Source organism: Stegodyphus dumicola, chromosome 3 (assembly GCF_044657685.1).
Source record: "Stegodyphus dumicola isolate Sdum_Otavi_A_Nest chromosome 3, ASM4465768v1".
In the NCBI taxonomy this organism is placed as follows: domain Eukaryota; kingdom Metazoa; phylum Arthropoda; class Arachnida; order Araneae; family Eresidae; genus Stegodyphus; species Stegodyphus dumicola.
The window spans coordinates 55,117,983-55,134,801 of NC_140770.1; the positions used below are offsets into that span (position 1 = coordinate 55,117,983).

Consider the following 16,819-nt stretch of genomic DNA (forward strand, 5'->3'; position numbering starts at 1 on the left):
GTTTCTAATATTCAAATAATTTCTAAAAATTTCTCCAATGTTTTAAAGCTTTGTAGTTAGAAACGTATACCTGAGACCGGTATACGGTAAAGCCTGCCGTGTATATTGTAATGCCATGTATACTGTACCGTATATAGTACCATGTCTACCATGTATACTGTATCGTATATACCATGTCTACCATGTATACTGTATAATAAAGTACAGGCTGTAAGTTACATACTCAGAAGTGAATGAATAAGTATTCAAATATTATTGATGGAGAAAAGGAAAATGCAAACAACAAAAAATTTTTCAAAAATTTCTAGAATTTCTCAAAGCGGAAAACTTTTTAAGCACTTATCACTAAAATACAATTGCCATGTTCTAAGAAAGGTTGTTATTTACATGAAGAAGCATTTCATTCGCGAATAGTGATCTTCAAACGGATTGGATTTATACATCTCAGAGTTGCCGTCATCATAACGTTCATCTTATCCAGAGGATCCAAACTGACGACTTTGAAGTTCCGTATAATGTGGCATAAAACTATCTTCATTTGCATCATTGCATTTAAGTGACCTGAAAAACAGTGCCAACATTTAATTCTCGTGATAATAAGGACTTGTAATAGAGTTATCATTTAAGTCCCTTAATCAATTATTTTATGTTAATTTTCTATCCTATCACCCTAATTTCCATTTTCCTGCCAGAATGTAAACTTCTACCTAGGGCGAGGTAGAAAGAAGAGACTATTTAAAGGAAGGTTTTAGATGGTAGAATTAGAGCGTGTCCTGCCTGTTTAAAGGCCACGTTTCTAAATTGTTTCTCTTGCGATTAGTATTCTGCGACGCTGAGTTAATCTTGCCATTAGGCTTTTTTAAGCTGACCTTAGGTCAGAGCCAGCTTGTGTGCTATTCAAAGTGTGAAGCAGTTAGGCTAACTTAATTTTCATTAGTTTTTAATTCATCCATTATCTTTAACCCTTTCCGGCGCAGTGTGTTTGGTGTGAACACACCAAAAATATTCCCTCTTCAGACACTGAAAATAATCGATAAATATCACGAAAACTACACTAATCGTTACTTTTAATCTCTTTTATGACTAATAGATGGCAGCACCACACATGCAAATCATTAAAGTTGAGATATACAGTACAAAGTCCGTAATCCGGACGTTATCATTATCCGGAATGATTTATAATCCGGACCTCAAAGCCACAAACTTACACATGCGCGCGTTCGCTGCGCATGCGGGCTTCCGATAGTGAAGAAAGTAACAGAGAACGTTATTGATAACGAAAAAATTTCGATTGACAAGTTAGTTGGTATTCTCGACACAGCAATTACAGGACTTGAACAGTGGAACTTTGTAACTGAACAAGAAATTATGTCTGTTTATAGAATTAAAGACAAAGTATTAGCAGAAAAAACGAAGCAACTTAAACAACTTACATTGAAAGAAATGTTTAATAAAGTAAACTAATAAATATTAAGCTTTTTTTTGGTAAATTTTGATACCCTTTGGATCATAATTGCTCTTTATTTCATAAATTACGGTTTCATATTTTAATTGTATAATTTCTGCAAGCCATCTTACCAGATTTAAATTCATGATCTATAATTCGGAAAAACCCCTAATCCGGAATCGCCGAAGTCCCGACGAGTCCGGATTACGGACTTTGTACTTTATTATGTTTTTAAGCTATAACTGTTTGCTTCTTTAAGCACGAGTTGGTGATGATTGTTAAACTGCTAACAGGAGTTAATTAAAAGGGTCTTTCACACCCTTCCCCTGTCTCTGTGGTACGTACAAGTCACAGTGATAATTCACAGTTTTCGTTTAGAGTTTTGAATCCAGTTTATATTTCCTAAGAAGACCAAACTCTATAACTGCTTGGTTACGTTTATTTTATTGTAAAATCACAGATGGTACATTTGGAGAGGACTTTCTGATCGAATCTAAAGCCTGCCCAACTATTTCTTATCTATCAAGTACAAATTAAAAATATTAACTTTCTATATCTCGTTAAAAAGTACGAGCTTTTCACAACGTAAGCACTGTTTATTGCTGTCATTGCATTCTTGGCTTTTAACCGTGTAGCCTTAGCTACTAATGTTCAAAACTAAATTATGATTAGGAACAGCATGAATTATAAACAAATAGCTAAGTTTGTCGCTTTTTATTTCCCAGCTATCGAAATACGACGCTACTAGAATAGCAACGTTTTGAAACCGAAACCAAGCAATCATGAATCAGAACTAGTTGCCATTCAACATAAAGAAATTTAAATATAAATATGAACTACTTGTTGCCATTCAGCATAAAAGAAATATAAATATGAATATTAACAAAATATTAAAGTTAATTTTATAAAATAATTAAACACATGAACAAATATATAAAATAAAAAATAATGTTTTCTCATGCAATAACTGGGCCACTACAACTGCCTCAAAATATGACTTGCATGCAAACTCAAATGCAGTATTTTAATAAGCTTTCCTCAAAATAAAATGTTGGTCATTAAAATTGAAAAGTAAGATGGAAAGTATTTCATAATAACCATATATATCTTAAAAAACTATTATATAAGATAAAATAACACATATAATTTAAATTATTAAAATTGCAGATAATTTTAGGGTACAGAATGTGCAGGAATCAGAACATTGCATTTGATACTGACGAAAATTGCTGCTGTAATATAGCTGGGCATAGAATTACGTAGACGTTGGATGGTCTATCTGAAACCATTGGCTAAATGTTTTCAGCTACAAAAGGCAGTGGAACCTTCCACATTGACGAGAAAAACGAGAAACTTCTTCGAAGTTATTCGGTATATATTTCATAACATCTGCCATGAAATTATTTTTTGGTTAGGGTCGCCTTTATTTGTCAAAGAAATTTATAAGCAATTTTCTCCTCCCTTATCGTTTCATTTTGGATATATTTGGAAGCACATCCGGCTAGCACTGGGAGGTTCGGAGCTCAAATTCCGTCGAAGGGTATTACTGATTTTTAATGTTTCCAAGTTCGAAATAAATCTATTTACAGACAAGTGGCGCAAGAACTAAAGTATGGCAGATGATAGTTCATCACCAACAGGATTTGGCGACTGAGTCCCTTCTTCCAAAGTGTATGCTTTTGTATAGTCGATCAGTATAGTTGATAATGAGTCAAACAATGACTGAGACAGAAGTTAAATCGAGAAATGTTTTGAATGCTTCTATCGTTGCAAATCTTAATTTCTTGAGAAGCAGTATTTCAAATTGGTTTGAACCTAAAATAATGAATATTGTCTGCAGCTTTTCTACAAACTGAGCTTTATGTTTTCTTATGATACAATCAGATTTCTTAGTATTAGATGTCGCAGTATAAAAGTAAAAAAAAAAAAAATCATACTGTCCCATTTTTATGTATTAGGTGTTAAATACCTACGGTGATTTCCTCTAAAATATTAAGCACATTTTATTTTATTTCTAAATAATATTCAATATACTGATTGATGCATATATATTCTCGGGCTGCAAGATGGTATTGCTGCGTTTTTCCTTTCTTCTGACACCAGTTGTTACGTTTTTTCTTCCTTGACGTTCGTACGGGGTTCGTAGATTTGGACTGAATAATGACGACACTTGATAATGAGGTATCGAAACACACTTTATTGGCCAGTATTGTCAGGACAGCTCCAAAACACGTTTTTACAATCGTCGATGAACTCCTATAAACACGTTGACACACTCAGCGATACAGCCTTCAGGTTATCAGGCTATAACGGTGGAGACAGCTTCACTGCAAAGTACCAGAATACAGCTCACAACTCTGCTCGGTCGTTCTCGGAAATCCACGTACGCTCGAGAGTCTCCAAGCTACAACTAGCGATGAACTCGACGACACACAGAGCACAAGACTCCCGACTCTTCGGTTCAGTCGTTCCCGGAGCTCAACACGCTCTTTCGTCAATGCTAAGATACTCCTTCGGTGAACTCGACGACCCACTCGGCACTCGCTGCCCGGCTGTCAACTCGATCGACTCCTCACGCACTGACTAACTATCTCGCAATTTAGACGAGGCACACTCTCGATACTATGACTGCGGACAAGCAGGGTTTACATAGCTTTCGGCTTGTGTTCGAGAACATTCTGGGTTAAACCGGTAATAATTCTTTCCAGAAAGTTCTTCAACCGTCCATGGTATATCGCCGATTTTGTCACCAAATGGGTGATTTTTCGCCAAATCTGGCAATCCTGCCTTCCTTTGTTGTGGGGAAGCTGTCTTACCGCACCTGTACAGTTCATAACAGTATATTACGTTGGAATAGTCTTTCAAATATAGCAAAGGTCCTCAAATATATACAAAATATAGCAAAAGTTTTGAAATACGTCGCATTTTTAGGTTTGACAGCTGGCTTGCGATAGACTTAAAAATATTAATTTAGAGGATTGTGTACAACACATATATTGGAAAAAAATTTGCGGAAAACAGACTGCATTTTGTGAAGGCTATTATGCACTGTCATAGACCCCATTGTTTTTAGTTTACTTTATCAGACAAACCTTTACAGAAAACGAGATCCTTTTCTTGAAGCAGATTTAAAAACTAAAGCAAATTTATGTCAGTTCCATCTATCAGTAAGAAATTTCTCTACTATAATATGCAGCCTTTTGATGCAGTACAAGCAACAATTCAATTGTTTAATGTTGTAAAAGAAAATATATATAATTTTATTGAAATAAAAATTACATTTTATTTTTATCTGCATCATTCTTGCAAAAATGATTTACAATAAAATATAAGTAAATACTTTCATCTATCTTGCAGTAAATACCTATTTATGAGTAAAAAGACAATTAATTCCCCGAAATTTTCAAATAATCGGATACGATGTGACATACCAGTTTTCTCAGGGAACATGAAACGAAACTTACCTATGCAGATTCTAGGGCCTAGAGAAAAAGGAATGAAAGAATATGTATCCCTTGTTGCCATATTTTCTGCAGAAAATCTGTCTGGATCAAATTTTTCTGGGTTAGGGAACACATCTGGTGTTTTGTGAAGCATGTAAATCAAAATAGCAATATGACTTTTAGGTGGTATAACGTGAGTACCTGAAATGAGACACTGTGAATGAATAATTTGATCTAGGCATAGAATTCGGATGATTCAAGTTTATTCAAATTATTTCGTCAAAAGATCTCAATTTCATCATATATATCGGATCTCGGAATTATATTAAAGAGAATAAAATCTGATTAAGCCATCATCTTTGTTAATTTGGAAATGAGCTCTTTGAAAATACCTTTGCCCCATTTATTAGATTTGTTAGTCCAAAGGGATTTGAATCCCGGACTATTAGTTTCGTTTTGGCATTTTGCGTCGGACGGATAAATGTCGGTTCACTTTTCAAACTGTTGCCACAAAATGTTAGAGTCCTGCATTATATTTGAAGAAATTAAATAATGAAAAATCTGCATAAATGTATGTATATTTCTCGTATTGTGATAAAACAACGGTACATAGAGTCATCGAATTTTGAATAACGTAATCCTCCAACGAATATGAGCATGTGGAAGACCAAATTTGAAATTTGAAATTTGTTTTATGATCGATTTCCTATTTTTTAAAACTTTGACGAATTTTTGATTAACAAACTCAAGGATTTCAAAGCGAGCAATGGCAACGTTGTGCAGAAAAAACATTTTTATCTCCAGCGCGTGAGTCTCTGTATCGGAAATTCTAAAGATATGCTCGTTTTAAAACTATTTTGCGATATTGCTGTTGCACTGAATCTTATGGTTTAAGTGCGAGGAACATGATATTTAATAAAGAAAGGTAACACACAAAATGTTAAAAAACGCCCCTTTGGACGTAATTTAAAATCTGAAACATTTCAGATTTTTTTTTTTTTTTTTTTTTTTTTTTTTTTTGCATTGAATGAATTTCCATACCTGTTTCTAACCACTGAAATGACTGCTGGAATCAAGAATTCAAAATTTATTTTTAATGAGTGAAAACTTTCCTGAAATAATTGGCCATAAGCAAAGCTAACAGGATCTATATTTTTGGCACTTTTATTGCAGTTACCTCTCGTCGTAGATAACGAAATAGTTGTCCCCCTTAAAAGATTCGGGTACGTCAAATTGAAGGGAACATAATGCATAATGCCAATTATTTTAATATTAAGGTAGAAACTGAAAACGGTAGCTGAACATGAAATGCATTTCTTTTGTATGCGGGTATAGTTCTATGACTCAGTTAATGGATGCTCAAGCTTCTTCTTTGGGAAGCTCTAGCCTCTGTAAATATTCATCAATTACGAAGTTTGTGTAGTTACTAGAATCAATATGTTGGTTACTAGAACGATATGTTTGCTAGCCATAAAAAAACTAAATAATATAAAAATTATTTACGATAGTATCTCACGAGAGGAAATGTCGTTTGTAAGTTCCGTTTACACTCAGTTGTTTTTACTGTTTTCCTAAATTTGTTCCACATTAGAAATAAATACTACGATTGCTTTCACAGGAAAATGTGTTAAATTTTTATTATTTTTTGACTGGTATGATGTTCATTTGTATAAATTTTTGTATTTATTTTAAATACTTTGTGTCCGTTTACACGTTAATAAGCACCTAATAAATTTTTTTCAACACAAATAACAAGCTTTTGAATGCATAGGGGCTATGACATTCTGCATCAGTATTGGGTGACCCTCTAAAACTCTGAAATTTCCTTTTTCATTTCATCTCTGTCAAATTCATTTGGTATGCAGTTATGCACATCTCATATAAAGTCAGTTATTTGGAATAATTCTCTATTTTTTCATGTTCATCGGAAGTGAAACTGGTCGATAAATCTAAGAATCAATTTAAGTTTTCCAAAATTAATTTTTGTCAGATCGTACGGGAAGCATATTTCACAAGTGCACATCAGCGTAGCCACTGAGGGAGGGCTTTCGAAAATGGACCAATGAGTTTTTATTGCTCTTGTGACGCTAAATCTTCATGCATATGAGCGTATGTCGTTTACGTTTTGATTTGAATTTGTTTCGCGGTAATAAGTGTATGGCGTAGTAGAAAAAAATTTCGTAGAGCATTCGTTTCATGAGTTTAATTAATCGCTGACATTTCACTTTCGCAATTTTTATCACGCATTAATATTTGGATTGATGTTCACGGCATATTATCGCTCTTTACATCGAGAAAATGACTCTATAAGCTGTAATTAGCCTCGAATACTATGCATTTACTTAACACCTGTGGATTAAGAAAATTCGAGTGTATAGTTTTTTTTAAATATTTTTTCATATAGACTGCAATAAAAAGTGCTGACTTCTATTTACATATATAATTGGTGTAAATATTTTTCTCATAAGCGTAGTTTTATGTAAAGATAGCATTTGAGCTCTGATGTTTATCACGTATTTCTTTCTTCATCTTATTTACCACTTATTAAGTAATATTTCGCATGGATATTTCTGCGGAGTATCCAAATTGTGTTTCCATTTATTTTAAATTCTTTCAACCAGGTAGTGAAATCTTCACATTTGCTTATATTTGATCTAACTTCACAATGAAAATTTTCGGAAGAAATAGAAGATGCTCTAATTATTTTGTACGAAAAATTACGTAGCAAAATATTCTCAACCATTTTGCTTAAATCTTTAGCACGTGAAAGGTCATGTGACATGACAGAAATATTACTGGATGCCCATTGGTCCATCCTAGAAGCCACACCCTCGGTGGCTACACGTATGTGCACTTGTGAAATATGCGTACGGGAACTGCCTGAATACAAAGAATTATGATATTTAAAATTATAATTTGCTATTTCGAAATAGTAACTGAAAAATAATCATCTAGCATTTAAAAATTTATTAAGTTACATTGAAAATTCTTGTGCAGCATAAGGACCCTGGGAATATAAGAAGCAGATAATTATGAAAGTGTGAAAAAGTCAACTATAGTATTGTATTTACAAGAAAGTTACCGATTTTGATGGAAACGAGATCGTGTTCTTTTGCTTCAAGGAGTAAAAATAATTTGCTGTCTGAATAGCACTTCCTATAGCAATAAATATTCTTGCAAAAACAGTGAGAAGCATCATATAGTATCCACTTGCTTAATACTTTTTATGACTGTTGTGTAATAAAGTCTGGAGGAAAGATCTCATTTGAATGAAGAATTTGGAGAGAAAAGGTGTGTGTGTGTGTGTATTTAATTATGGCAAAGCACACGAGGGCTATCTGCCTAAGGGGAGGGATGCCTTCGTGGAGGACTTTCTAAGGGAAACTGGCTCGTATACACGTTACACATGGGGAAAACCACGAAAACGCCCATGCAGCCAGCCCGTTCGCGGGATTCGAATCTCGGACCGAACTACCAGTGTTCAGCGCCTTTACCGCTCGGCCGCTGGTGAGCCCGGAGAGAAGAGGAAGAGGCGAAAAGTAAGGCGTGACCGATTATGAGAAAAACTTCAGGTACTTAATAATATTGCATGATTGTGACAAACTGAAATAGGAAAACGCACAGGTCTCAGAGCAACACAAAATCATGTTGTTATGTAAAACTGAAAAACGAAAGCTATATATGCAGAAAACTCAAACTTCAAAAAAATGTGCGAAAAAAAGATTATATACATATAGAGGAAAACAGAAATTCTTGAAAAATACCTAAAAGTGAAATGATATAAAAATATCCATAATATTACAGATATACAATATGTAGCAAAAAAGGAATAAGTAAGCCTTATCTTGTTGAACGCGCTGGTTGCAGGGGTTAAAATCACTTTGCACGCCCGACGACCTGCAGTTTGAATTTCTTTGTTCCGCCTGCATGCCAGAGCTTAGTTAAGTTTGGCCCGAGAACATCGCAGGCCACGTGCTCTTTACCGGATGAGTTTCGATTCAACATTCAGAACGATTCCCGAAGAGCAATGATATGAGAATAGAAACCAGAGACACGCTATAGGGCCCCAAACATCGTCTAAAGAGATTATTGCAGAGAAGGAGGCTTATTTGTACGAGCTGGGATATCAACGAACCGTCGCACCGACCTTTACGTGATTCCTGGTGCTTTCGTTACAGCCGTCCGAGATCACGACACCCGTCTGGACACACCTAAAAAATTCCAGCTCTGCAGACAGAAAAATTGAATGCAAAAGGATTTATTGGTTACTTTGAACCTACTTTATTTATACTAGATGGCAGCACAACACAAACCAGTCCACATATTTTAGCCACGTTTGGTTTATAAAAAAAATCCTCATTTTTCAAAGAATCTTGCAGACTTTTTTAGGATGTAAAAAGAATTATTTGAAACGAAATTTATATGTTATTTTCTTGGCTGTGTTCTGATCTCTTTATAATATAATAGTTTAATTTTTTTTTTTTTTTTTTTTTTTTTTTTTGAAATCTTGACTAAAATCGAACGGCGAACATCTGGTGTGACCAGAATGAGATCATAAAACACTAGGATCAGACCAACAACTGTATCTTTGTTTCACTGCAGTTCACTGGCGAGCTCATTCACAATAGAAAGGGATGGGTCCCCATCGGTGTTTCATTTTTTTTTTTTTTTTTTTGTTTGTTTTTTTGGAGGGGGGGTTTGATTATTACCTAAGAAATTGTTGGATTATTTTTCTGAAGTTCAGAAGTAATTTTATCAATTAGCTCTAGATTTTTCCCTAGAACAGTTTTCTTTTTTCTTTCGCTTTCAGTGAAATAAGTTTTGTTATCTCTATATTTTGATATCTTTGAGTTGTAGATGTTTATTTTATTTAATAGTTTATATTTTGTTAATTGGAGATATAATATCAGTTTATTTTTTTTTTCTGATTTTTAATTATTTTGCAAATGGATCGCATTTTTGAAACACTGAAAGTTCTACATGAATTGCCTTCAGACAGTGAATCTGATACGGATCCCGGTACATGTGCAAAACATGCAATGTTGTGTCGGGCTTTTTCAAAGGTGTTATCACTTTCTTCGAAAGGCGTCAGCATGAAAAAAATACGCGAAAGTGTAAATATGAAATGTAAATAACATAAATATCATATAGTCAAGTTTTGCTTTCATGTATACGCAAGTAATTATCATATTAACAAGAAGAACTTTTGGGGGGCTGCAGAGTAGCAGCCCTCCCCGTGGCGCACCCTGGGTAAGGCAAATCTGCTATAGTAATCAGAATCTAGCGTTTTATAGTCATAGACAAAATTCTTTGCTCTATTACGCACTTCGCAGCAATGTTCGCTTCGGCAGTGTTATCGAAGCTCTATTCATTCAGTGAGCCCGCTTCGGGCACATTCACAGAATTAAAACGGTAAGTACTAGCTTTATAAAATTTTACCTCCTCTAGACCTGATTAGACTGCAAACTATTTTTTGTGTTGCTGAAATTCCAACTTTAAAAAGTAGCATGCCGGTATCTCTGCAATGGATACTGACATGATACTTATGACGACGACGCCCGCCTTCATAGAGGTCCAGTAGTGTAGTGTTACCTGGAGAATGAAACCATGCCACATGTGCCGTAGCCTGCTGAATCACTGTACCTAAATCCAGTAGAACATGTGTGGGACATGTTGGGCCAACGGATAGCAAGTCGCAGTGTGCCGCTAGGCACCCTACACGAGGTCCAGCATGCATTGCAAAAGGAATAAGCGCTACTGTCACAACAAATATTTAACGACGACAGCTTGCCTCGCCATTGTCAAGCATATATTTCAGCTAGACAGTATAATATCCGTTATCAGCGTGATGTTTCCATTTCACATTTTTCCGAACCATTTCGTCATTCGCGATGTGACGCTCGTAAAATGTGTGCATTTTTATATATTTGTTTTATTGTTTGCTATGTTATCCAAAAATGCCACACCAACCTCTTGGACCAGTTTCACACATATACATTAAATGCGTTTTGTTTTATTCCGCGTTTTGCCTTTGTTGCTTATTTTTTGTTTTGGAGTGTACTATGTTGTAAATTGCACTACAGATAATAAGTAAATTTTCCGCTATGTAACTAAGACTTTAAGCACTCACCGATTCACAGAAAATGCATCAGATTAAAGCTATTTAAATTGCTTATATTGGCAGTTTTCAGCGTAATTAGTTGCCTACATTAGCAGGTAAAGAAATATAAAAAACAACAAACTTTAAAAAACTCACCTATTTGAATGCTTTCTTTATTTTTTCTTCCTATGATGGGGGCAGGTGGATACAATCGCATAGTCTCCTAACATTAATAAAACAATATAAATTTTAAGCAAAAATACCTGAGTTCTATAAAAACGCCAAACGATTAGTTTGTCAAAAGATGCATAATACAAGATCTTAAACGAAATTTAAATTACAATAATCGTGCAAATTCTCATAAAAACTATCACTTAGATATACATTATACCAGTTAAATACAATATGTAAATTACGTATATTACAAAAATTATAAATGTATAAATTGTTGAGCAGAATGTTGCTTTTAAATCGCTTAATTCACGTCAAATGTACGTAAGTTAGAAAAATGAATTAAAGTATTACCTTCCATCAAACGGCTATACTCAAGTTATTTAAGTCGATTCATGAGTATTAAATAATATAGTAAAGTAAGAAAATGACCATAAATGACTAACCTTCTTTTAAGCCATAAATAAAACTGATAACTTTAAATAAAAGTCTAAAAATGTTCCTAAAAAGCTCATTGACGCTTTTCGACTAACCATCTGTGATCACAGAAGCGAACTTGAAAAATATTTTACGCTGGAAAACCGTTGTCTTTTATGCATATAATTGCTCAACTTTCAGTGTCTCCATTTATTCGTTTGTCATTTTCTTCATCAAAGCCAGGAAAGTTATTTATTTTCTGAAATCCATTTTATTTTCTTACCATATACACTACCTGACAGAGGAAATGCATCATGAATATATATATATCATGTATTACACACATTGCAAGAAGTAAAGAGCTGAACGATATTTGTAAATTATCTGAAAGGTAAGTTGGCTCGCAAAAAGCTAGCAAGATAAAAAGTAACGGAATACCAGAGGATTAAACAGTTTATTCCTTCTATTGCTGCGAGAAATTCTTTTTTCTGCTTGTTTTTGTTTCAGAAGACACGAATAGTTGAAGAGCTGCTTGGCGAATAACACTGTATTAAGTTCCTGCCAAGCAGATGAATTCACGAAGCGTTTTGTTTTAGGCCCATGACCGGCTTGGTGGCCCTAACGTCGTATTATAGCTACAGTACATTTACATACATTTACAGTATGATGAATTTGGAGAAAATGGATTGAAGAAAGGAATATGAATCATGTCTAAGGTATTGATTCCTATAAACGGATATCAGCATCCGAAGCTACACAGTGGCGGCTCCACAAAGTCTACGTAGCACGTGTAGGGAGTTTTGGATATTCCACTGTCAGGAAGAGCAATTCCAGAGGATTGGGCAAAAGCGGCTGACAGTCAAGCCTCTTCTTAAGAAAACTGCCAAAATGGATGCAAAGCTCCTGACGAGAAGAATTGCAGTGGCATCTGGGTAGGGTCTCTTGGAGGGAATGGAACTATTCGCCGTGGCCGTTTCGCCGTCGGGACGTTTCGCCGTCAAGACATATTTTTCTTTACACGACTGTATTATATCTTGTCGTATTATATTAAGCTGATTTAAAGCAATAACTCTTTTTAATTAAACATTTTTAATTAATTTGATAAACATTTTATATAAAATAATATAAAAAATGTTTTTGTGTACAGTTTTATATAAATACACCGTTACACATGACATACTAATTTTAAGACAGTAAGATGCTGATAAGATGAACTAACCTATTAAAAATTTTGACGAATCATGTAAATATTGTACCCGCATAATTTTAAAATCAATAATAAAACTTCTGTTAAATCAAAAGTTTAGCTCCAGTTCTCTTTGATACTGACATAATTTTCCAACTAACTGTGTGTAATTTCTTTACATGTCATACCTGTAAATAACTATATATATTGAAAGCAACATTTATTAAGTATACAAAAGATAAACATAATTATTAAATTAAATCAATTTAATGCGAGTATAATACGGCAAGACAAAATACAGTCATGAAAAGAAAAATATGTCTTGACGGCGAAACATCCCGACGGCGCAACGGCCTCGGTGAAATGGCGACGACGAAAACCCGTCCTAGATCCTCTCTTGGACAACTGAGCGACACTGGATAATATACATTGACGAGTCTCTCCCACTGAGTAAGAGTCTGGAAGCAACAGGGAAACAAATCCAGTCGTGCTACGAATGTTGGGATCCGTAGTGTCGTCAGCGAAGCATCATGGATTAGACTGTCATCTCTGATTCGCAGCAAAGGCGCAAAGATACGTGACTCAAATGCTGCAGACGGATACACTACTATACTTTGATAGATAATTTTAATACTACATACAGTGGTATTAAAATTATCTATCAAACGTTTTAATGCATGACCGCACACAACATCTTCAGAAGATTTGCTGCAAAGATGCGTCCTTGGCCACCGAGATCTCTATATCTTTACAGACATTTGTCGGCCACGATTGGCCACCCAGCTTTAATCGCAGCACGATTTTGTTCGCATGGTTGAACTGTCATCCTTTTCTCATGAAGTGGCAGCATGCAAGTTTTAGGTGTGTACCTTATCGATGTTTTTTTTTTTTTTTTTTTTTTTTTTTTTTCTCTCCTGCAAGAGTTGGTCGTACGTCTTGCCGATTACCGTGAATATTCGATCACCGTATTGCACTAACTTTTTTTAATTAAAATATTTTACTTATATTTTCACTTCTGTTGACACTTTTCATCACATTCTGTACTGCACTTCCCTGTCAGGCAGTGCATATGTATAGTGGATTATTTTTTAAGAATATATATAATAATGGGACGTCAATGCGTTGTCTATGCTGTTAAGAATACCTATGTCTTACACATTTAGCTTATTTAATTCAATGATATCTACTACTGCTTAAAATTGCAGTTTTTTCTTGTACCACGATCATTGCTTAGTCAAAATAGTTACATTTTTAAAATCAGGAAACATATCTTCTTGAAATTATACCCATTATTCATTTTAATTATTCAATGCTCTTCATGCAAGAAAACATTTCGACTTGCTATAAGATTTGTAACCGCGGCCAGATTGATTACCGACTGCTGCTGCTTATTACGATTTCTTTTTCGTGTTAGTGGATGTTTTATTAGGGTTATTATTATTATTATTATTATTATTATTGATGTTATTCATGAAAGCAATTTTTCTTCAAATAAAGTTCTAAGACAAGCAAAAAAAAATCTGATGTGTATATGAAATGACTTATGGAATATTAAATTAAACCCATTTTTTCTTGCATTTCACTTAACATTATTGAACTGAATTAAATCTACTTCGTCGATAACGCATAAACCACACTAGATTAAAGCACTCTTTAAAGTTCACTCTATTTATTTACCATAGCGACACTTCGGCTCTAGGTTCACTTAACAGCGTTACAACTCATTTCTTTTATAACTTAGAATACACAAAAATTATAGCATCTGAAGAATTATGTAATCGTTGCCGCATGTTATATTCAAATACTATACCAAATCTAAAACGAGGTATGAAACAATTAAACAAATAAAAAGAACAAGCTTTTCACTGTCGATTCAGCACTGCTTACCTAATGCGCATGCGCTACTCGTAAATATTCTGCTCTGTCCGAGGCCGTCTGGCGACAATATTTGCTACTAATACGAAACACTTATTTCCTAGAACTTCATTAGAGATATATTTCTCATTCAATTAGTTCAGTTCTTACTTCGCGGCAAAGTATTAAATACACAAATACATAAAACCTCAAAATATCTTTATTAAAAATATAGAAAAAATAAAACACCAAATACAGTTAAAACAATTTTTACAATTAACGTTTCTACGCAAAAGCAAGCAATTCGGCCAGCAGGCAATAAAGCATATTTTTCGGTGCCCAAAAAGGAAAGTTTTAATTTTGCCCCACTCGCCAAAAAGACACTGAAGGTGCAGAAAGTGAATTCACTATTCTGCTAAGTTTCAAATGTAAACAAATATGGTTGCTATGGTAAACAAAAATTAGGCTTAGAGGCATTTAAAGAATTTTTAAATTGTTGATAATTCTATTACTATTGCATGCAGATTAACTAAAGACCAACATAATTCAATCATTTTTAAAGCAAAATATTCGCAATTTACCAACATATAAGAATAAAAACGAGCTCACTGAGCCGAGTAACAGAGTGGGTATGTATACATACACATTTATATATAGCTTTGGTGCGGTTGATTGCAACCAAAAAGGGAGGTGCACAACTACGTATTATAGCAGTCCTATGTACAAAATTTCAATGTTCTGAGGCTACTCGTATTTGAGTTATGCGAGATATATACATACATACATACGTACGTATGTACGCACTTACAGACGCCACGAAAAACTCTCTTCTGAATCTATTATATCAGTTTTATATTCGTTTGGAGAAAAGGAGTCCTTTATTCTGTCCTTACGTACAGATGTCACGCAAAAGCATCTTTAAATTGCATTCGATAGCGGTCAAAATGCATATTTTCGTTGAAATATGACACCCTGAATTTTTCGTCATTACAATACTCCGTATAAGAAAGTAATAATTTCATTGTTCAATTTTGATTAAATAAATATGTTCTGTACTCTGTTTCACAGAATAAAAAAATTATCTATATTTAGGCGGATATTATTTGCTGAAAAAATACGGCAAATAAAAATCACCGTTTCTAGAGTCGCATTTCGGTAAGTATCTAATTAAATTTTAAACAAATTATTCTAAATGGCCTTAGTCCCGAAAACGTCTGGATAATACGAATTCTTCATACAATCTTATCTTGCCGACAGGTCATAATACAAGCTCTGAAGACACAGGTAACGGATCTCACAATTTAAAAGTGACTAGTGTCTGCCTAATTGTATTTGGTTTCCAAAGTACCCTTCATTTGATTTTTCATTTAGTATTTATTTAGTATTTTTTTATGAAAACGCAAAGCGCACAGTGTGGTTTTCTGCATTTTACATTGCATTCAATTTTTTCCGTACGCAGGGAAACTAAAGACAAGCATTGAAGAGTACATAATGAATCTGAATATTAATGTACTGAAAGTAATGTTGACGCAACGTTTGCTTTCCAGTATCCATCATATAAACAATAATTAATTTCAACTTTTAATTATAAATAACTAATGCCAATTTCATTTTCTGCACCAGGTGAGCAGAGACTTTCTAAACGTTTCTAAAATTGCTGATTATTTTGTATAAAGAAACATAATAAAAGGGAAAACATTATAAAAATAGGAAGACAGTATTTTAAATCTAAATTTCTGTACCTTGAGAACTTGTTCCAAATATATCATTTTATTCAAATCATCTAATGTGGCTTCTCTTGTCTTATCACTTCCAAATATTAAGTACAACTCTTGGAAGACCTTATCTTGCACTTCAGGGTGAAGGCCCAAAAGGCAAAGGGCCCAGCTCAGTGTAGTTGCTGTCGTATCAAATCCCTTACAAAAACAAAAGTTTCATTCAATGCAGTCTTGGAAAACATGATTTATTCAATTAATACTTGAAAGCTATAAAACTATGATTAAATATTACCAAAACATTATTAAATATATACAAAAGAACTTTTCAAATCAAATTGTTTTCTCTCAACAAAAAATAATTTGTATTTGCGTTTATGAGGAAAGAAATTCAACATTATTACAATTATGAATTACATCTATATATATAAAGAAGGAAGTCTGTTTGTTTGTCTTCTAATAACTCAGTCACTACTATAGCTATCG

General features: G+C 34.0%; 1 protein-coding gene across 1 annotated transcript in view; it reads right to left on the minus strand.

Moving 5' to 3' along the window:
• Positions 1-269: 269 nt before the first annotated feature.
• Positions 270-16,819, minus strand: part of LOC118195311 (cytochrome P450 4C1-like) — a 53,517-nt gene continuing 36,967 nt past the window's right edge. The window contains exons 8-11 of the mRNA XM_085812344.1: positions 16,361-16,534; positions 11,147-11,213; positions 4,912-5,091; positions 270-561 (exon numbers count right to left, since the gene is read on the minus strand). Coding sequence (XP_085668470.1) covers positions 401-561; positions 4,912-5,091; positions 11,147-11,213; positions 16,361-16,534 — 582 coding nt within the window. The 3' untranslated portion in view covers positions 270-400. The remainder of the gene's footprint in view (positions 562-4,911; positions 5,092-11,146; positions 11,214-16,360; positions 16,535-16,819) is intronic.